At 46.6% G+C, this 23,002-nt stretch overlaps 2 protein-coding genes across 3 annotated transcripts in view; both read right to left on the reverse strand.

The window, feature by feature from the left end:
- Nucleotides 1-3,315: 3,315 nt before the first annotated feature.
- Nucleotides 3,316-3,636, reverse strand: LOC130870264 (60S ribosomal protein L36a-like). Its single transcript, XM_057762895.1, has one exon. It carries the CDS (start codon nucleotides 3,634-3,636, stop codon nucleotides 3,316-3,318), a length of 321 nt encoding a protein of 106 aa, XP_057618878.1.
- Nucleotides 3,637-8,506: 4,870 nt separating this feature from the next.
- The window catches only part of Traf3ip1 (TRAF3 interacting protein 1), a 50,113-nt gene continuing 35,617 nt past the window's right edge, over nucleotides 8,507-23,002 (reverse strand). For both annotated transcript variants that reach the window (XM_057757873.1, XM_057757863.1), the window contains 3 exons: nucleotides 21,416-21,489; nucleotides 11,831-12,054; nucleotides 8,507-10,190 (listed from right to left, as the gene is read on the reverse strand). In XM_057757873.1, the coding sequence (XP_057613856.1) occupies nucleotides 10,025-10,190; nucleotides 11,831-12,054; nucleotides 21,416-21,489 (464 nt within the window). In that variant the 3' untranslated portion in view covers nucleotides 8,507-10,024. The remainder of the gene's footprint in view (nucleotides 10,191-11,830; nucleotides 12,055-21,415; nucleotides 21,490-23,002) is intronic.

A 23,002-nucleotide genomic window follows, 5' to 3' on the forward strand; every position in this document is an offset into this window, starting at 1 on the left:
GATGGCTCTCAACTTAGATCTCAAAAGGTTGCTCCAAAACTCTCTCTCTGTGTGTGTGTGTGTGTGTGTGTGTGTGTGTGTGTGTATGAGCTTGTAGGGTGGCTTCAGACGTGCTTTGGATGGAATTATAATCTGAAAAGGTAAAATCAGAAGCCACTGGTTGTGTACGGAGTTTGGCACATGTCCTTTCCCATAAATAAAGTTTCTGGTGAGAGTCCTAGAAAACTGCAGATTTATTTCTGGGAAGGAGGGAAGACCTGGAGCCATTAATTGGGCCGAAATTCCTGCTTCTCTGTAGGCAAGAGGTTTCAACCAAATTCCTGGATGGGGAGCTCCACATCCTCACAACCCCATAATTTCCCTCTCTATCCTACCTCAGGAGGAAGGGAAAGCGAAAACTTTTTTTTTTTTTTTTTTAGATTTTTATTTGTTATGTGTATAGGTTTCTTCCTTCATGTATCCTACAGTACAGAAGAGGACACCAGATCTTGTTACAGATGGTTGTGAGCCACCATGTGGTTGCTGGGAATTGAACTCAGGACCTCTGGAAGAGCAGCCAGTGCTCTATTCCTCTGAGCCATCTCTCCAGCCACCAAAGCGAAAACTTTTTAAAGACTGGGGGCAGTGCATGGAGAGAGGGTCTTGCTCTATAGCCCTTGGCTGGCCTGGAGCTCACTACGTAGACCAGTCTGGCCTTGAACTCTTAGAGATCAACCTGCCTCTGCTTCCCTGATGCTGGGAAAGTACACCAACCACCATACCTGGTGAGATTGATTTTTCTCTTTATTCAGTGTGTGTGTGTGTGTGTGTGTGTGTTCGCGTGCATGTGTGCTCTGAGCATTTGTGCGTGCAGGTTGCCTCCAGGCCAGAAGAGGGGGTTAGGCAGCCTGGAGCTGGAGTTACAGGCAGTTGTGAGCCAGTGTCGGAAACTGTACTCTGCTCGACCACTGAAGTTAGTATTTTAATGGGAACAATACCAGTTTGGAAAGATTAAAAAGGCCTGGGGGGCCGGGCGGTGGTGGCGCACGCCTTTAATCCCAGCACTCAGGAGGCAGAGACAGGCGGATCTCTGTGAGTTTGAGACCAGCCTTGTCTACAAGAGCTAGTTCCAGGACAGGCTCCAAAACCACAGAGAAACCCTGTCTCAAACAAACAAACAAACAAACAAATAAATAAATAAATAAATAGGCCTGGGGTTGATTATATTATGTTTGCTTATGACTTTAAAAAGGTTAAAATGGCTAATTTCTTCAGTAGACCAGGCTGGCTTTGAATTTACAGAGATCAGCCTGCCTCTGCCTCCCAACTGCTGGGATTAAAGTCATTAAAGAGATTCTGGGACTGTATATTTTTGTGTTCTTTTTTGTTGTTATTTTGGCTTAGTGTGTGTGTGTGTGTGTGTGTGTGTGTGTGTGTGTGTGTATGAGAGAGAGAATGAGAATATGAAGTTGGGTCAGTGGGAGAATCTAGGAAGTTGGGGAGGGGAAAGAATATGACCAAAATACATTGTATAAAAATTATTAAATAGCATAAGAGGTGCATCTTGCCTGGGTCAGGTTGTCAAAGTTTCTAGCATGCAGTCGGGTTCCGCCGTGCCACCTTTCCTCGTCCCAAGGAGCTGCCCTCTTTTTCCCAGCCTTTGCATGGAGGTGATGCGACTTGAGCAGAGCCTTCCTCTCGCACCATCATGCCCCTCACCTGCCTCTACTGCTCCCCTGGGGAGGTCACCTGCTCTTGTAAAAAGATTAGCAGCTCTTGCTGCCTAAAGGTAAGGTGGTCTCTCATACCCAACACATGGCAGCACTCTTTGTGCCTGGAGTAAGGCAAATGGAAGGGCACATTCTCATTGACCCACACATTACCATCACCCCCAAAGTCAGAACCCCAAGGTCAGAACCCCAAGGTCAGGAACCTGATTAGTGCTGTAGACCTCAGAGCCTACAGCAAACTGGGTTAAGCCTTTTCTCAAAGATCACCCATCCCCACATATCTCTCCCCTACAAAATCCCAGTTCTCCCAGGTTTTCTGAGCTCAGAAGACCTACCCAGAAAGGAATCCAGGAAGGAGCCCCTCATCCCACCTCAGCCCTTTCCCACTGCAGGCAGGTAGAGGGCTTTCCCAAAACACAGCAGGGACGCCAGGCTGAGTCCCCCAGTTGCATATAGGGAAGGATGCTGCCCCTCAATCAGGTGTGCTGACCCTCCATGGCTCCTGCCCTGAAGCATGAGAACCAGGCAATAGATTGAATCAATGGGGGCCTGAAACGGACATTTCTCTTGGTCCTGAGCCCTGGGCAGTGTTGGGCACATCTACTATTCTCTTCTAAAGCAGCATGTTTGGAACTCCATCCTTGGTGGAGGTGGAAAGATTCTTCAGGTTTCACCAATGAGTCCAGAACTTTTTCCTGTCCCTGCTTGCTCAACAGACATTGCTACCCAAGCCCTAGAGCACTGGGAGGCAGAGTCCACATCCTGCTGGTGGACCCCAAATGGGGCACTTCCTCCACAGATCAGATCTATCCCTGTCACTGTAGCTGGTGGGAAGTGCCACTTCACTGGATGATAACCCAAATTTGGGAAGTGACCCCAAATTCCATGAGTGCCATGTACCAGAGGATATAGAAAACCTCAGAACTTTATGGGCAGCCCTTATGTATATTCCTGTCATAACACTTGGCTGAGGGGCATTTTACTCCATTCAAATAAAAATCACACACAGAGGTAGCTCCCTCAGTGCTGACAGCTCAAGCCTCAGTAGCTAGAGCCTTATGGTCCCAGTCTTTGAAAGCTAGGTCCTCAATCACAGCAATTCTGTGCCTTCAAAGGTGGGGGCCCTGTAGCCAGTGTCACAGCTCCAAAGCTGATGAGGTCCTCTGTTACCTAAACCAGAGGCTTTCCTGAAGAGCCAGGTACCGGCAAAATGTGGAAAGAGAAAAATTCTCAGCTTCTCTCTGCCCTTGCCTGTAACACTGTTCCAGGCAGGGAATGTACACACGTACATACAGCAGCCAATGGGAGACATCCTGCAGCTGTCCCCATCGCCAGGGCTTCGGGGCTCCGGCATAGAAGTCCGTGAAAACAGTCAGTCAATTCAAAACCTCTCCCTCTTTCCCTCCTCTCCCCTCCTTTCTGATGGTCTCCAGCTCATGGCAAATCTCCTGCCTCGGTCTCTCAAGTGCTGAGATTATAGGTATGAGTCACCACACCCAGTTAAAACATGTTTACTTCCTATTTAAACCTTTTGAACAATTTAATTTCTTTTTTTTTTTTTTTGAGTGAAAGCTCATGATTTTATTGTCTTCAAAACAAGGTCAGCTTAGAACTGGATCACTTGGCCTTTTCTCTTCTTATCACCTCCCAGTTCACAATGCTTGCATCTCGTAATAGCCAGCATCCTCTTGGATCTGCAGTTGGGCTCCACACATTCCAGTCTCAGCACAATCTTCTTTGTAGTTTTCGCCTTTTTGCAGAAAATAGGCTTAGTCTGCCCACCATAGCCACTCTGTTTCCTGTCATAACACCGCTTTCCCTGGGCATACAAAGAATCTTTGCCCTTCTTGTACTGGGTCACTTTGTGGGGTTGGTGCTTGCCACATTTCTTGCAGAATGTCCAGCGGGTCTTAGGAACGTTCACCATGTTGGCAGGTGTTATATTGGCACAGAAAGCTGAACAATTTCAAAACCCAAAATCTGTCCACAGTTGGACCCTGGAATGCAACACTCTTTTGAGAAAACTGTGCCCACTCCAGAGTGTGACCACTGTCCTTATTTTCTTTTGAAAAAAAAATGTTATTTGTATATACTACATACATGCAGTGCCCAAGGAAGCCAGAAGAGGTTCCAGTATTGCTTGCCCTTGGAGCTGGAGTTACAGGTCCCCTGAAAAAGTGGCAAGCACTCCTCTCCACTTAGCCATTGCACCATCCTGTCGTCTCTCTTAATTCCCATGCTTCAATATTTGTGAACGTTTTTTCTAAGTAAACACAACATTGGCCTACACTGCAATTCTTTCCTGCAGTGACGAATCCTAGCTTCACCTGAGCAGAGTCTGGAAGTGCTCCATGAGCTGCTGGAGGCAGGGGTGGCAGAGACAGCACTTGCCTGTGTATGGTGCCTCCTGGGTGCTGGAACCGTGGGAGATTTAGAGCTGAAGAAACCTCAGCCTGAAGTGGGAGAGGACCAGAGGAGCAGTAATTCAGACACACCATCGAGAGTGACTCCTAGCCCAGATCAGGAAGTGAATCCAGGACGGGGGGGGGGGGGGGGGGCTCCAGAACACAGGACTGCAGTTTCACAGCAGGGTAGGCTGGGGCTGCAGCCCCTCCACACTCTGGACTCTGCCCTTCGCTATGCGGTCCTCACTGCCAGGTAACATTTTCCTCCCATAAAGCCTGGTTTCTCTCAGCTGGACTCATAAATCTGCTAATGACCCCTGAAGGCCAGCCTTGTGTCCCTTAAGCAGACATCTGAGGCCCTTTGTTAGGCAAGTCCAGCTACCTACCCCACCCCCTACCTCCCATTGTACACACATGGATGTGGCTTCTTTGCCTCCTCACACCATCCCAACAGCGCTTTCTCCAGTTCACCAGGTGTCCCATCTGCCCATCAGGGCCCTGGGCTCCAGGCCTGCTCTACCTGTGTGACCCCTAGCATTTACCTCACCTCACAGCTGCCCGAGAAGTTATCTCCTGCAGACATTCATTTCTCCCTCTACTGGGATGAGTGTGTGTTTCTCTCATGGGAACTTGCCTGGGTTTATGAGGACAAGTGGATCAACCTCCCTCAACAGCCAGAGCCAACAAGATCCAGAAATGCGGGGACAATGGACCAGAGTAGAGCGTCGAATAGTGACCTCCAAGAGAACTGACCCCTGTGAATGCAAGCCAGCTACACAAGGGTCTTTGCAAATGTCAGTGTAGAACCTCAGCGCGAAGCCACTTGGAGTAGCGTAGACTCCTAGGACAGTTTATTCCCAAAAGACACAGATATCACAGGCCTGGTCCCAAGTCCTGGTATTAGAAGCTGTGGAACCCTTAGGAGGAGCCGAATGTCAGAAACTGGGGTGACTGGGAATGTACCATCAGACTGTGGGACTGTGGGACCCAGACCTTCCTCATTCTCTTTACTTCCTGCCCATGCAGTGAGTGGTTTTGCTCTTGCCACCAACTCAAAAACTGAGAGACTGCTCTGTGGCCTCACCAGCGGGCTACCCAGCTCCTCACTCATCAACTAAAGGAGCGCTTCTCACCACACGCCCACACTGTCTCTGGTTTCCCTTGTGGACCAGGAGCAAGTCCAGCTGGATCCCCAGCCAGGATGTGTGGTGTACGATAGGCTCCCCTAAAGGACTCGGAAAACAAGACAAAGAAGTCACAGCGTGTAACTGCTCTTAGCTGTGCTACCCACAAGCACCATTTGGGGGACTTTTTCTTTCAGAAGTTAATTATTCTCATGCTTAGAATTTATTTCCACCTGGGTCCCAAACCAAAGGCCACAGCACAAAGCGGGGCTGTTGTGGAAGCTGAGGCTCCTGCAGAGGCCACACCGGGGTCAGAATCAACGGCACTGCCTTGGGCAGGGAACCAGCAGAAGGCTATTTCTGAAGCCATAAAGGCTCTTAATGCCCTGCACTGCAATTAATAAATATCATTGTTGATAGACAGGAACAAAACCCGCCTTCACTTCTTGATTTGGTGGCCCGTTGGTGAAGCACTTACGAACAGGCTCAGCCAACATACACACATAATGGCTTTAATTACATCCTGTGAATTTATTTTTCCAGAGAGAAATATTTCTGAGGGGAAATGTCCATAAAAGCAGCTTTAGCAGAGTGTGGTTGTGTGTGCATTTCCTTTAGGAAATCTGTTTAGTTTAAATCCCAGCTTAAGGGCACAAAGACAGGGGACCCAGAACAGCCTGCTGACAGCCCAGAGGGGGTGGTGTCTGGGGCCACTGTGCCCTTTGCTCTTTGCCCCTGAGATGACTCTCTCAGTTCTGCACTCAGTAATTCAGACTTATTCTTAGGAGAACGAAGGGGGCTATGCTTTCACGGTTGCATGCTGGGCACTGTTGTCCTCCCAGGTGAGACCCCTCCCGGTTAGTAGGACGAGGACAACAAAGACAGGTTTGAGATGGAATCCTATTTTCTCACAACCTCAACTCCCAGATACTTCAGTCCTATCCAGGCCCACTTTCAGGCGCTGAGGAGACAGCTCAGAGGGCAGAGGGCCTGTTGTATAAGCATGAAGGGTTGAGTCTGGATCCCAGCACCTACATAAGAAGTGGCACAGGCACAGCCACACAGGACTACAGCACCAGTGCTGGGGGGAGGGAAAGGGACAAGAGCGGAGGATCACTGTCTTGCTGGCCAGCCAGCCTAGCTGGGGGAAAAAAAGGAGTTCCAAGTTCAGTGAAACTCTTATTAAAGGGTAAGAAAGGGTGTGGAACATCCAACATCCTTCTCTGGCCTCTGCACACAGGCATGAGCACATGCACACACATGCAAATAACACACACACGTACGTAAATAATCCACGTTGCCCATGTCCTTACAAACATATAAAATTGTGACCTTGGTATATAGGTACACTCCTTGCTTTCTTTTTTATCATAAGTTTAAATTTTTTAGATTTATGTTTATGGATGTTTGTATATGTGTATGCCCAAGGAGTTCAGAAGACAACGGAGCCCCTGGAGCAGGAGTTACTGATGGTTCTAAGTCACCATGGACCTGCACCCAGGTTCTCTGCAAGAGTAACAGATGCTCTTAACCCCTGAGCCATCTCTCCAGCCCTTGTCATGAGCTTAATGCTTCATTTATCTGTATAAAATTTTCTCTCTGTTACACAAAATGTTTCTGATGTCACAGTGTGTGTGTGGGGGGGGTGTGTCAAGATATAGTTAGAAAAGAGATGTCCAGAAGTCAGAGTTTACATAGTTTCACGGATTAGATACCTGACTGATCCTCGGAATGGAAACTGCTAGAATACCATATACAAAGTAAAAAGTACCTTCTTAAACTCTGCGGTAATACCTTTTCTCAATAAATGCCAAGCAAGGCCCTTTGTTAGGGAAGGCATAACACATCAGAAAGACAGATCTGACACACACATCAGAGGACAGACAGACCAGTAATCACAAACTACAGACAGAAGGAAGGAAAATTCAAATTTTGGTTCATACTTGGTCAAGAAAGTAATAAGCAAGCAGGGTCTGGAGGTGACTGGAGCCCTGCCCACTCTCTCCAGAGGCCTCTTTGCTCTGTAGACATTGTAACCTTCCTACCACTTAGGAGTCCAAGTATTTTAACAGCAAGATGGATGTCTTGACAGGTTTAAAAATAAAGGAATGAAGAGGTCTTGAGTTTTAGAGGCAACAGGAGAGCTCTCTCGGAGGGACAGCCTGCTGCGCCTGGTCCCTCTGTGAGGCTCTGAGAGGGTTGGGGAGCAGTGGCTGTGAGGATCCCAGAAGAAACGCCATCTGTGCACAGCATTGCTGACCGCAGGGCCTACATGGAGCACTGCCAGGATGCTTTCAAATTACGTGAACCAACTTAATGCTTAAAACCCGTAGCTAAAGAGTTTCTCTGTTTGCTTATTTGTGTCCATCAAAAATAGAGGGTGAACTTGGCTAGTTCAGGCAGCTTGGAAAAGCAAGTGAAGATCACCAAATCCTTTGTCAACACTAACTAGACGCCTGCCCACCCCAAACTCTCACTGGCACTTACAGGGAGGGTAACTCTGTCTTCACATTACTTCACTATTACTTTTGGTAAAGTTGACCACTGAGAGGAAAACAAGTCTGAAGGTTAGCCCTGAGCTGCTGCTTCAACTGTGTGTCTGGGTCTGTGTATGAGTACACATGCAGAAGGGAACTCAGGCCTTACCTTCCACCTCATCTGAGGCAGGGGCTTGTTGGCTGCTGCAGAGACCAGGCTGGTCCAGACCCTGCGGATTACCTGTCTCCGTCTCCCATGCTGCTGGAGGAGCCCTGGGACTGCAGATGTGAGTAACCACATCTGGCTGTTTTACGTGGGTGCTGGGGTCCCTACTCAGGTCCTCACACTTGCACAGTTAACGCTTTACCCACTGCACCCAGGCTATTTCCACACACTTCCTCTAAGCCCAGATTAGCATTGGCTGAGTCTGTAACTTCAAGACCCTAACGTGTAACTCCACACTTCTAGAAAACTTACGAACCACAGGACAGAAACAACTAGGGATTCCACTTCTGTTCTCTCTTAAAATAAGGTCAGGGCTTAATTTGTATATCTCAAGACAGACAGTCACACACACAGGCCTTCAAAAATGTCACAAGTGATCTAAACCTTCTAGCAGAGGACGAGTGGGCTCATAAAGTGTCAGTCACCACAGGAAAAGCAGTGCGTCCCAGTATGGATGAGAAGTTATTTCCCCTGAACACATCTGAATATTAAAAATCCAAAAGCTTACAACCGTTTTTGCATCAACTTGACAACCTGCACACTTATAGGAAAAATAGGTGATTATTTTAATGATTTATGTATAAAAGAAAAATAAAACTTTATGATACAATCTGATAGACTACAGAATATAAAATTTACTCACATACAGTGTATATAATTTTGCAACATAAAAATTCTATTCATATATACAAATTCATAAAAGGTTTATATATATATATATCTTAACTTGGGCTGCATAGGGTTCACTTAGGGTTATGGCTAAGTCATTCAATTTATTAGAAAAGAGATTATGAACATACAAAAGACTATTGACAAACAATCCTTCCCTCCCCCTCAAACTATTCAGAAGCATCTGGTTGGCAGAGTACTGTGGTGTGTTCCAGCAAGAAGAACTCCTACCAGTTAAGGGAGTCTACATACTGGCCCGATGGCCCCAGTTGAGAACTCGGCTGCTACCTTCCACTGACTGAGAAACACTAGCTGTGCCATGTGTGCAAGTCTTTAGGAAACAAAATGTGCTCAAGCAGTCTTCACACTTACCAGGGCTCACCTTGGGGAACATAATAAATACTCAGAAACATGAGGGGCATCTCAGACCTTAAGCCGGTAAGAACCTCCAAAGACAGTGAGACCCTTTATACAATAAATCAAGACCTTAGGAAGTATTTACAGTACTTTATGTAGGCGAAAAACTGAATATAAACCATAAAAAAATAACCTATGCACCTTTAAAAAAGGAAAACAAATACAAACTCTAAGTTGGTGTATTCTCTTCCATGGTCTCTCTGCACTCCCAGCTCTCGGTGCACGCACCTACACGGAGGAAAAGAACTGTGTTGCCCTTCACGCTACAAGGTCTGGGGACCTGGGGGACTGCTTATCCATGGGGAGTACCCTAGAGGCTGAAGAAAGCCAAGGAGGCGGCCTGGGACAGCTTCCCATCAGACAACGTCCATAAAGGCCAGACTGAATTCTCTTTCGGCATCTGAACTTCAAGGGTCAGAAAAGCAGACAGCAGGGCCATGAGGGGACTGCCCCGAAGCATGGGCGATAGTAAGAGGGCAGCAATCCCACACAGGTGATAAGGACACAAGTTGAAATGACCCCTTTCAGGTAGAAATAAAAACGTAACTTAATCATTTCAAGCCTTGTCCTATTTTTAAGTACCCACCAAAAAGTACACAATCACTCTTTGCTCGGTGCTGGTAGGATGTCCTCCTGGGAGACTCAAAAGCAGAAATAAAGGCCTGCTGTTTCCCCAGTAGGATGACACAAGTTACCTGCTAGAAAATGCAGGGGCAGGATTAAACAGGCTGCAGCAGAAAACATATTTGCCAAAGAACAAAGAAACAAGCCCTCCCACAAAGGCGAGCTGAAGACTAAAGAAGCGAGCACTGCAGCTGGAAGGAGGTAAGAAAACACGGCCTTTTAATAAGTTCAGCGCCTAAACCCAAAGTTCTGTATTTAGCTGGGTCCAGGCATCTGCAGTCCATTTTCTCAACAGACCAGGGCTCAGAGTGACAGTTTCCTGCCTTTTCTCCCATCATAAGGATGAGGGCTCCATCTCTGCAGGGCTGGCTGTTCACCTTCGGGACGTCAGGTTGATACTATGAACCATTTTCTGGATCTTCTCCTCGTTCTTTAGGATGTTGGCCTTTATGGCACAGATCTTGTCCTGCTGGTCTTTGATCTGCTGCTCCAGCTCAGACAACTCGGCCTTCAGGGGTTCCACTGCACTGTCTGTGATGCTGCGGGGAGACAACCAGCAGCTCATCAGTGTCCTGAGGGTTCTGTCTGTGACGCTTCCTCCAACCCAAAAGCCAAGAGTTAAGTGTCAGACCCCTAAGAATGGTGCCAAGCACCACTCATAACTGGCAGGCCTACAGTGCAAGCAAACCTGAGAATGCCAAGCTTGTTAACCCCACAAAACCAGGAGAGCCCAGGGCTTTATGCTGATTAGGCACTCTACCAGAGAGTTGTTTCCCCAGCCCACGGGAGATTCCCTTTAAAAGTAAGATGAGAAGGAGCTAATATTTCCTCAGTGACAGGCTTGAAGTCCTTAAAGTAGATACACAAAAAGGAGTGAGGAGCAACAGGGAAGTAAGTGGGCTACTGAGTCCCCACAGACAGTAGGACCCAGCCTGGACCAGCCAGGAGACACCTCTCCTCTGGATAAGGCTCACAGGACTTAGAGGGGCTCCCTCTGCCCATGCCCCATTTGTTCAGCAGGGACAGGTGACCTCTTCACTGTTGGGCAGAGCACTGGACCAAGCACAGACTATGCCTCAGAATGCTGGAGTCAAACGTAACCTTTTGCAGGCTGCTAAAGCCTATAACAGCCCTTTGCTGCAGTAGAGCACGGTCAGGTTTTACAAGCAAGGCTCTCAGGGCTGACACTTGAATCAGCACTAGTGGTCTCGGTGATTTTCTAGATTTCATCATGTTGCATATTTAAAAATTCATGGGACTAAACATAATATAAAGAAAGAACCCCCATATTTGGTTGTCTAATACAAATACAAAGTGGTCAGTCCTAAAACCATATGCACACAATAAAAGCAGAATTAGCAGGAGTGTTTATGCATGTGTGTACACACAGATATACATATACAATCAAAAAGAAAAGGCTATCCATTGGAGAGTGGGGGAATCAGAGGGGCTGGAGGAATACTTAGGATGGGCTGGAGGAAAGAAAATAGGAAAAGTGATAAAAGTGATATGTAATTCTACTGTGAAATTAATTTCTTTCTTTATTTTTTTTTTTTTTGGTTTTTCGAGACAGGGTTGGCCTTGAACTCACAGAGATCTGCCTGCCTCTGCCTCCCTAGTGCTGGGATTAAAGGCGTGCGCCACCACTGCCCGGCTGTTGAAATTAATTTCACAGTAGAATTACTGTGAAAAAAGAAATGAAAAAAGAAAAGAGTACAGTTTCATTTTGGCATGGCAGTATACAACTTTAATCACAGTGCTCAGAGGCGGGTGATCTCTGTGAGTTCAAGGCCAGCCCGGTCTACATAGTGAAGTCTAGGCCATCCATGCTACACTGTGAGACCCTGTCTCAAAAAACAAACAGAAAAAAAAAAAAAAAGAGGGAGGGAGGGGAACCAATTCTAACTCAGCTTTTTCGTAACATGAATTTACAAATTTATCATTCAGCCATATCATATGTTCTGGGGGAAAAAGGGGTCACACATTAAACCACATGCTTCTAGATTACTGACTACAAACACAGGACACCTTTCTAAAGAAATCTGCTCTAAATAAAACAACTGTCTAAATAAATCTCACTTCTCAGTGGCTAGTCTATTTCTTTAGTTACAATTCTGAACGAGCTCATCAGTATCTCACTCACAGCCCTCACCTCTCCCTCCCCTCCTGCAGCCCCCACCTCTGCTCCTTGCTCAGGGCCTCGGCATGCTGCTTGTTCTCGCTGTGCCACAGCTGCAGCTCATTCTGCATGGCGTCGACGTCCTCCTGGATGTAGTCCATGATCTTCCCCAGGGGCAGTGCGCTCTTACACAGGGTCTGGATGGACACGCGGAGCTTCTCTATCTCCTTTGACACGATGTCCTTCTCCTTCTTCCAGGCTGACTCAAAGACCAGTGAGCGCTCCTTCAGTTAGGGGAAGCAGGAAGAGAAAGTCTTTAGGAGTGAGCTAGGCAAGTTAGAGGCGGCAGAAGAAAAACCCGAGGACCAGAACTTATCAGAAACTAAAGTGTCTACTCTGCGGATTCCTCGAGAAGCTAAAAAGACAAGTGGAGGACGCGTGCACAAATCACCCTGTACAGAGAAGACACGGACAGTCAGCGAGCACAGAGAGCTCACAAAATTCAGTGGCAGCGAGCGGACAAACCAACATGAAGAGGGACAAGAGACAGAGGGTTCACTGGAGGTGAAACGTGGCCAGCAGTAAGCCATGAAAGTGTGTCTAAGAACACCAGTGGCTCGAAACGCAATGCCAGGTGCAGGAAGAAGAAACGGGGTCTCTAGTGACTGCTGGTGAGGCAGTCTGGGGTGTCTTTAAAGGCTATCCCAGGCTACAGCTCTGGGGTGTCTTTAAAGGCTATCCCAGGCTACAGCTTGAATAATGAAAGGGCCTTTGAAAGGTGACTGGGTAACAGAGGGTCTCTCTTCACCCTTGAGAACTTCACAGTTACGAGGCGGGGTCTGGCTGGAGGAAGCCGGCACCAGGAGCTGCCTTTGAGAGTGCAGCTTGCTCCTGCCATCTCCGCTCCCTCTGCTCCTCAGCTGCAGGGGTGAGCAGCAGTGCTCTGCTGCCAGCACACCCTCTCCACCATGATGCTCAGCCTCGCCGTGCCCCCAACCCACCCCTGCCCCTCCAGCAATGGAGCTGACTCAGCACAGGTGGAAACCCCAGAAGCTGCAAACTAAAGCACAACTCTCTCCCCTGAAGTTGTTTTCCTCGGGTACTCTGTCGCAGTGACAGAGACGATTAATGCACAGACAATCTAGCAAAGGAACAGCCAAGCATTTACTCAGAAAAAATTAAACTTACATTCACAATAAAATCTATACATAGCAGGGCAGTGGTGGCATACACCTTTAATTTCGTACTCAGGAGGCAGAGGCAGGCGAATCTCTGAGAGCACGAGGCCAGCTCCAGAACAGCCAGGGCTACACAGAGAAACTGTGTCTCGGAAAAAAAAAACTATGTATAAACAAACATTGACATTTTATTCAAGCTAGTTACAAGCTGGACACAGTGGCATATGCTTGTAATTCCAGAACTTGAAAGGTAGAACCAGGAGGATCAGAAGGTCAAAGTTATCCTCAGCTACAAAGCCAGTTTGAGGTCAGCTTGAGATCTGTCACAATAAAGATAAAAATAAAGGAAAACAAACAAACAAACAAACAAAAAGTAGTCACAAGCTAGAAATAGCCCACATATGTTAAATAAACTATGGTATATCTATACCATGGAAGACATACAGCAACAAACACACACACATGATCACCTGGACAACTCTTGGAGAACTATGCCAAAGGAAAAACCCTGCTAAGCTATAAAACTGAGTCCTCTCATATATATAAGCTTGAAAAGACAGAATGACAAAAGTGGGGGCCACGCAAACTAGTGACAGCCTGGAACAAAGAGTGGGAGAGAACCGGTTAAGTTATAAAAGGGCACTGAGAAGGATCGTGTGACAGGAACGTTCTGGAGCTTGACAATGCTAGTGTTGGTAACTGGGGTGTGGCAGAAACCCCACAGGCGAGCTAGGGGGCTTCAGAGCACATTTCCAGTGCTTTCCACAGCTCAGAGAGATCCACGGGTACCTCAAATTAAAATGCTTTTGTTAAGAGAGATGGGAAAGCCAGGCATGATGGCACATGCTTGTAATCCTGGAGTCAGAAGTGGAGTCAGGCAGGTGGGCTTGCTGGCCAACCAGCCTGCCTACTAGGTGAGTGAGACACCTTGTCTGGTAAGAAAAGGCAGACAAGCTAGACAGACGGCTCCGTGCTTAGAAGGACTGGCTCTCTTTCAGGAATCCAGGTGCGATTCCCAGCACCCACATGGCAGCTAACAACATCTGTAACTCCAGTTACAGGGGTCAAATCCCTCTTCTGGCTCTATGGGCACTAGACACACACACAGTACACAGACATGTATATGGGCAAAACACCCATATACATAAAAAAAAAAAAACTTTTTTTAAGGTGGACAGTGCCTGAAGAACTTGATACCCGTGGTTGCACTTGCATAGACAGGGCACTATACATGTATATAGACGCGCGTGCATGCGCACACGTACACACACACACACACACACACACGAGGGAGTGATTATATAAAGCCTTTTAAACTAAAACACTTAAGGACTAAAAGGAGTAATAACTACTTCTAGGGGAAAATGAAGTATATTATATGCAAATCAGTAGGCCTCTCTACGTCTGCTGCTGCAGAAGCTGAGCAAACGTGGAACAGCCATACGCTTACAGCACCATTTCTCTCTATCAGGAAGCAGAGTCGAGCACGGCACAAGCTACCATGATCCTGGGCAAGAGAAAGCAAACTGGGTCCTGTACAGTGGGCAAGAGCAGATCTCCTGCAAGGCGGGGTCCAGATGGGAAGGAGAATTGGAGCAGTCTCTGGGAAGGAGCACGCTGGTGCACTGAGCTGCTCGTGCCCAGGGGAGCCTGGGGGCTGGGGAACAGGGAGTGTCACAGGTGGGGGACAACTGACTAGCGATGCAATGGGAAGGCAGGGGTTGGGGGAAGCATGTCTGTCTTTGGTTAGTTGTTTCATGTTTTGTTTTGTTTTAAGATGGGGTCTAAACTGGCCTCAAACTTGCAATGTAGCCAAGGACAACCTTGAACTTCTGATTCTTTTCTCCACCTCCTGAGTATCAGGATAACAGGACTGTGCCACCAAGCGTAGCTTAGGAGAGTATTTCAGTCATAATTTTTTTAAGTAGAAGTCTTTCATTGCATTGTTGAAACCCCACAGATCAGTCTCACACTCCGGGATCCTGTTTCAGCAACCAGATCTTAGCAGCCAGCCTCTGCACTGGTCTTTTTCAGAGAAACAGGTACCATCCACTCCACCACCCCTGCCCACCGTGGCCTTGTTTCTAACTGCTGTGACTTGATTTGAAACAATGTCAGTATCATTCTGAATCAGAACCAACACAGCTTCAAGGCCACAGACACTCAACAGGCATCTGAGCTCACCTGGACCCTGCACACGTATTCTTGAGGCTCATTCTCCTGAATGACAAGACTGATGAGGTGAGAACGCACAGGCCATGTGACACTGTGATCATGTTCTGTGCAGAGCCACAGACTCAAGGACAAAAACCTCTCTATTAAAAAACAAATCCAAATTTCCCCAAACTAACAGACCTCTTCTTAAGTTTTCGTGAAGGAAACCAATCCTAGCAATAATAATAATAATAGTTAATATTGTTATTGTATTAATAGTAGTTATTATACAATAAAGCTGCTGTTATTATACTATTTATTATTATTATTATTATTATTGCTATTAAGGTCACTGAGGAAACAGCACTGAGTATGTCCCCTCTGCCCCTCTCACAGAATATCAATGGAAACAATGTCCCTAAGAAATCAACTCAAGCAATACAAGAATCACAAGTAAACAAAGCCAAAATAAAAACACTTGTGTCTGGAACTGAGCTTCAGAAAAGGGCATTCTCTAGAATCGCTCCCTGGGAGTTGACATGTGGCTGATGATACCACGCCACCTGGCGGCCAAGTAAGAATCTGAGGAGCAGCCCAGATGACCAAACAAGGAACCTAAATCCCTCACAGGAGATTCAGTTAAACAGACTGAGCAAGGCTATTTACCTAAATTAAAATATAACACGGGAAAGTTATTTTGTTCATTAAGAGGCATCTGAAGATACAACAGCTTTTTACATTCCCCTGGTTTTTTTCTGCCGTCTCATGCAGCCCGGCTGGCCTCCAACCCCTAGGACTACAGGAATATGCCACCATGCCCTGTTTTCAATGCTTCTCTGTGATATCGCCCATAATTTCTTGTTTTCAATGCTTCTCTGTGATATCGCCCATAATTTCTTGTTTTAAATGCTTCTCTGTGATATCTCCCATAATTTCTTGACAGTTGTTATCTTTTTCTTTCAATAAATACAAGCAGGTCACAGGTGACAAACACCAACAGGACCTGATTCACAGGAGCAGGAGGCAAAAAAGCAAAATCACAGAGACTTTAAATCAACCCAGTGAGAACAAAACCCATGGAAAGAATGTCTCAGTAGCTACCTCTGAACAGGAGGAAAATCGCACAGCATTTACATCTGATCAGAGCAAACCGAAATAAAGAGGAGTCAAGAGGCAGCAAGATTTAAAAAAAAAAAAAAAAGACCTGAAGACCTCAAGAGAGAAACAGTCAAATGTGTTTCTCCTGTGACTGCTCACACAGTGCACAGCGCCTTCACCTACCAACTTCAGGAAGCAACAACTGTTAGAGTGGAAAGGACACTGTGAAAATTAAATTTCGAGTAGCTTTTCAAAAAGTTTTCATGAATTTTAACTAAGGAAAAAGTGCCAGTGGAAGCTAGTACTAGTGTATAACCTCTTAAGAAGCAAGCATATAACTGAGAAAATGCATAAAGCATTTAATACAATAAACATACAATAATAAAATCAATAATACAGTAAATATGATCTATGTATTTATTCTATCACATGTAGTTCAAGCCCATTAGCAAGAAATCTCTTTCCTTCCAATGAACTTCAAAGCCAGGCTGGAGGAATACCCAGATTAGAAATATTAGAAATAGTATTTCCTTAGCATCAAAAAAACTGTTCCCTCCAAAAAGAAGTGACAGGACAAAAGGTACGCCTGATTCATGAGTTTGGTCCAGAAGCACTTAGCTAAGCACTTAGATGGAGGAGAGGGAGTAGGGATGAACACAGTCTGCTGGCAACAGGTAGCTCCTGTGATGGAGCTGAGTGGGATGTACATTTAGGTCAAAGTGTCAGCATGGAGCTGGGAAGAGGATTTACTCAGACGGTAAAGCGCTCACTGCTGAACATGAGGTCCTGAGTTCAGTCCCTAGCACCCACAGCGGCAGTGTAGCCTGTGCTACCAATGCTGGGGAGGTGGAAACAGGAGGGTTCCTGGGGCTTGCTGACAATCCAGTGCAGCAGAGCAGTAAGTTCTGGGTTCAGTGAGAGACCTTGCCTCAAAAAATAAGGTGAAGAGCAACTGAGGACCTTGTTGACCTTTGGCCTCCACACTCCTCACCCACCAAATACACACACGCACTTGCATTGACCCCAGAATAAAGTATGCTGAAAAGAAAATGTACAGTCTCTTACCTGTTTACCTTTTAAAGTGTACTGATTTGATTTTGTGTTTATGTAATGAACATGCATGCATGTGTCCAGATGCACACGCCTATGCTCACTTGAAGCCATAGGAAGGTGTCAGGGGTATTCCATCACTTTCCACCTTAGTAACCCCCGTCTCCACCTCCCACAGTGCTAGGGTCCAAGTTTGTGTGGGATTCATACTCCAGTCCTCATGTTTGCACAGCAAGGTCTTTTACCACTGAGCCACCTTCTAGCCCCGGGTTTACTTAATGAGCAAACAAAGGACAGGCTGCTAGATGAGCACATAAAACTAAATATTCAAGGGAGTCCAAAAGAAAAAAGGAAGGTGGTAATGGCATGACAACAGAGGCATTTGCCAAACTGAAGCTGGTGCAACTCCCATCATGGGGGGCAGAGGGTGATGAAGGCAGCCCGGCAAGCAGAGGAGGCCTGGAACTGCAGGCAAATCCCTGAAGTCGGAGAGGCGTACTTTGGAACAGCCTGGCAAGCACAGATGGGGTAAACAGCTCCCCAGGAAATGTCACGGAAGAGACAACTGGAGGACCCCATTTCTCATCTCCCTCTGTGCCAAGCTTCCTAACATAAATGCCCACATGGAAGACCACCTCAGCCCACCTAAGGGGCTCCCTCCCCAACACTGTACCTGTCAAGGCTTCGGCCTAAAAACTGTGCCCCAAGCTTCACGAAGGGTAATGGAATCTGACTGTAGTTAACTAAGCCAACAGAGGCCAAAATACTCTCTAGTGTTCTTTGTGACAGTTATGAACCCAACTGCCAGCAAGCATGCTAAAGTGCAGGGCACGCCTTCTCCTTCATCTTTTCTTGCAGGCTGGAATGCAGTTCTGGGGAATTGAGTTGGGGCAGCCATCTTATCCCACGCCTAACTTTAGGTTAGGCAGGTAGAAGGATGAGTAGGCCATTGCCAGCTGGATTTCAGCCTCCAGACTTTGACATATCAAACAAAATTCTTCTGACCTCACTGAACTTATGGTTACTTCAAAATTAAGAAGAACTATAAAAATGTATGCAACTATTAAAGAAATTGACTCATTAAATCAAAAAGCTTTGAGAGAATAAAAGATGAAAAGATTGAGATTTCAATGCTCAGAAAACAGCAAAGAAAGGGACTAGCAAGGGACACAGTGGTGGCCAGGACAGAGCAGGAGCAAACAGTGGGCAGAACAGCAATGAGAGGGCAGGGGCCTTGAGAAGGACAGGCAGGGAAAGGGGAGTGAGCCGAGGCCTGCAATGGATTCAGCCTGAAGAAGACAGGCAGCAAGGAGACAGTGGAGTTCTCCCAGGGGCTTTGTTGAGAGAGCCAGTGATGTCATCTGGCAGATTCACCCTCAGGAACAGGCAGAAACACACAAGTACACAGAGATGCTAAAAGCAAAGAGAACAGAGCAGAGCCGGGCACAGTAGTACAAGTTTGAAGCTAGCCTAGTCTACACAGCAAGTTCTAGCCAGCTAGCGTCACACAGCAAGACATCAAACAGACAACCAAGCAGTAATATGAAAACATAAGAACGAAATAAAGGACTGCAGAGTATGGTTTGCATTTGGAATGCTATAAAGTAGTAAAAAGTAAATGAACCAGAATGTATAAACACAGACAAACCTCTTTTTCTTTTCTTTCCTTTTCTTTCCTTTCCTTTCCTTTTCTTTTCTTTTCTTTTCTTTTCTGACATGCTAAGGATTGGGTCCAGACCCACCAACATGGTAAGTAAGTGCTTTGCCATGGTGTTGAGACTAGAAAGCAAGTGGCGGAGAGGCACCGACTATGGGATCATTTATGCGCCATTCTTCAATGGAGAGTTATTACACATTGCGTAGAATGCACATCTAAAGCCTGTTCCAGCACACAGGAGGATGAGAAGCAGCAAACTCAGGCAGGAAGATGCTGCACCTGAGGACTGAGTGTGGGCCGTAGGCCACTGACGGGCACCGAGGTGCTCCGACTGCATTTGCAGTGCTCTGTCTCTTAAGTCGGGTACAGGGACAGACACAACAATACACAAATACCAGTTATCAACATAAGGAAAAGACATGAAAACCAAACAAGTAAACAGAGGCAGGCAAGAGCAGTGATTCCAGCTGAGGCGAGTTTAAGGCCAGTCTGAGTTACACAGCAATACCCTGTCTAAATGAACACACAGATGAATGAGACTAACACAATTTGAATCTAAATTACCAAACTTTTGCTGGACTTTTGTTGTTGTTGTGTTTGTTTGTTTAAGACAAGGTCTCACTGTGTAAACCTGGCTGGCCTGGAACTCAGCCTGTAGACCAATCTGGTCTTAAACTCAGAGATCTACCTGCTTCTGCCTCCTGAGTGCTGAGGCTAAAGGTATGTGACCCACACCTGGCTAAATGATCAGACTTTCCACGGAACCAATGAAGTCAGTCTCACTACAAGGGCCACATGAACAAGCCCAAGACTCAGTAAGGGCAGAGACAACACAGAAAACAGGGGAGAGGAGAGGAGAACAGCTGGAATGACCTTGCCAGACAGAAAGCACAATGCTTAAAGCAAGGAGGAACACGATGGTGTCAGATGCACACCCGAGTGTGAAGGATGATTATCACTATCACTAACTGGCTCTGCACAAGGCAGGGGACCAGATCACCACACGCAGTACCGAGACCGGACTGAACAGACATTTGAGGGGGAAGCAGATGCTTCAGGTACAAGAAAGAGTAACACGACTACCTTACAGCAGATAGAACTGATATAAGAAAGAAGACCATGAAGACCTGACAGCAGGTAGGACTAATATAAAATACAGCATGCTGGGTGCAGAGAAGAGCTCAAGCCTGTACCACAACAGAGAACTTTTAAAACAATTTAAACAATGAAAAATAGGACTTCTTTAGCACGAAGTTAGGTAAGTAACAGACTGGAAAGATTATATATATGGAGACTCAAAGCTTGATCCCAAGATGTATGCCAAGCAAGCAGCCACAATATAGACAGGCATTACATATAACAAGAAGACATCAAAGGGCAAGGGTGATGATGGGAGGCAGCCACAGCAGCAAGTTCAAATCCCCAAAGCTCCGGAGAGGGAAAGGCTTCCATACTTCACTAGTTCCTTTTCTACTGTTGTGACAAAATGCCATGGCCAGGGCAGCTTATGAAAGGAAGGACTATTTATTTGGGCCCAAAGGTCCAGAGTCCATGATGGCACTGTGAACGCATGGCAGCAGGAGGAGGAAGCTGAGAGCTTACATCCTGAACCACCAAGCAGGAAGCAGAAAGAGCAAATGAGTGATGGGGCAAGTCTTTAAACTACCCAAGCCTGCCTCCCAGTGACACACTTCCTCCAGCAAGGCTGCACCTCCTAAACCTCCTGAAACAGTGCCACCACCTGAGCACCAAGTATCCTCATGTCAGAGACAACAGGGGACATTCGCATTCAAACTACCGCAGGCAAGGTATTTTTGTGTTCTATCCTCTTACTAATGGGACTTAGCTCTTCTTTTGTGGGAGCTTTCATGTGTTCGCCTCTGACCTTGCTGGAGGCTGGTAACAGATAGGACTGTATCACAAACAGTTTAAAACACACACACACACACACACCAGTAAGAAAGATCCTAGGAGGGGGGATGGTGTGGGGGGAGGAGAAGAGGAGTGGGGATAGGGGGAGGGAAGTGGGGGGAGGGGGCAATATTTGGGAGGAGGGGAGGGAAATGGGAAACGGGGAGCAGGTGGAAATTTTAATTAAAAAAGAATAAAAAAAAAAAAAAAAGATCCTAGGAGTCGCACAAACATAGAACTCAACTCACAGTAAGAACCAGGCCTGAAAACCCCCAGCTCTTAATTTGCAATGACCAGGGTCAGTGGTCAGCCTGTCCACTCCCCACAATTGCCAGGGAGAATGAGCAGGCAAGGCCAGAAGGGAAGCTGTGGAGTGGAAGCAGAACAGCCTACCCACGCAGCTGCTACCTCACACAACAGGCCGGACAGTCCACAGCAGCACCCACAGACAGAGCAGAGCCCCACGCTCTCTAGACATCAGCTGTTGGGGTGGGGGAGGGCATTTAAGCACATGAACAAGATCACTGATTTCACACCTGTTCACCACCGTGATGGCTAAAGGAGTTTTCAAATGCCCAGGTCAGCCCTGCTCCTTACCTTCTCGCCAGGCTTGGACAGCTGCAGTTTCTCATAATCCTTCTTCGTCTCCAAGATCTTTTTCACAAGTCCACCTGTTAAAAATCAGAAGTTTTCAATCTAAACTTATTCCCCCAAGAAGTGACTTATTATTCTTAGACCTCACTGGAAAGACGACAAAGGGCTGAATTCTCATCCTTTCTCTTTCCATATCAAAAATCCTTCCTATTGTGCGCTAAAAGAGGACACAGTGCCACCTGCTGCTGGCAGAGGCTAGTCACAAAGTGTCACAGAGGAGTTTTAGATATAAATTATTTTTTTCTTCTTCCACAAGTTAAAAAGAAATGAGGATTTACAACCCAAATGTACTACCCACTGCAAACAGAGCAGTTCTAATGGCTCCTCAGAGCTGCTGTTTGTTTTAGATTAGGCAAGAAGACTAAAGTCATTTTAGAATTCTCCATGGTGTAAATAGCTTAGGAAATATCATTCCCTTAGAAATACTGCTTTACTGTGCCGTGTGGGCTGCAGGGGGCGGTGTCATCAGCGGTATGACTGAGTTGCACACCCTGTGAGCCACAAGGACCACTGCGGCACGGGCCACCACGGGGCAACCCTGGCACAAATGCTACAGAGGTGACAGTCACTTTCTGGTTGAATTGAGGACCTATTTCACAGAAGAAAACTGGCCAAGCCCTGATGGTTGGAAAGCTCATCAGTCCCGGGAGAGAATTCTTCCTCTTCTGCTAACTGGACAGAGCATTAAACTGCCCTCTAAATTTGTATCTCCACCCACAATCAGTCCTCAGACCTAATCAGGGAAGTCTCTACCCACAATCAGTCCTCAGACCTAATCAGAGAAGTCTCTACCCACAATCAGCCCTCAGACCTCATCAGGGAAGTCTGTACCCACAATCAGCCCTCAGACTTCATCAGGGAAGCTTCTTTGTGCAGTGGACGGTGGCTAATGCACAAACTCACAACTGCTCAAAATACATTTCATGAAACTCTCAAACAATTAATAAAATACTATACTTAAAAGTGTTTTGGGGTGTTCTGTTGTGTTTTTTTTTTTTTTTTGCTAGGCAGTGATAGTGCACACCTCTAATCCCAGCACTTGGGAGGCAGAGGCAAGTGGATCTCTGTAATTTCAAGGTCAGCCTGGTCTACAAAGTAAGTTCCTGGATACCCATGGCTGTTACACAGAGAAATCCTGTCTCGAGGCCAAAACTGGGCCTCTGTGCTGGAATGAAAGTCAGCAGACTATCAAGTTCACACACACACACACACACTTTTTTTTTTTTTTTTTTTTTTTTTTTGGATTTTCGAGACAGGGTTTCTCTGTGGTTTTGGAGCCTGTCCTGGAACTAGTTCTTGTAGACCAGGCTGGTCTCGAACTCACAGAGATCCGCCTGCCTCTGCCTCCCGAGTGCTGGGATTAAAGGCGTGCGCCACCACCGCCCGGCCACACACACTTTTTAAAATGGAAATAATACTCATATTTTTACCTGCACCTAGGGGGAGTACAGGAAGAAAGAACAAGACCTAAGGTCTTACCTCCTCAGTGCTGGGTGGGGCGGTGTACACTTACAATCTCAGTGATCATGA

Source organism: Chionomys nivalis, chromosome 2 (assembly GCF_950005125.1).
Source record: "Chionomys nivalis chromosome 2, mChiNiv1.1, whole genome shotgun sequence".
In the NCBI taxonomy this organism is placed as follows: domain Eukaryota; kingdom Metazoa; phylum Chordata; class Mammalia; order Rodentia; family Cricetidae; genus Chionomys; species Chionomys nivalis.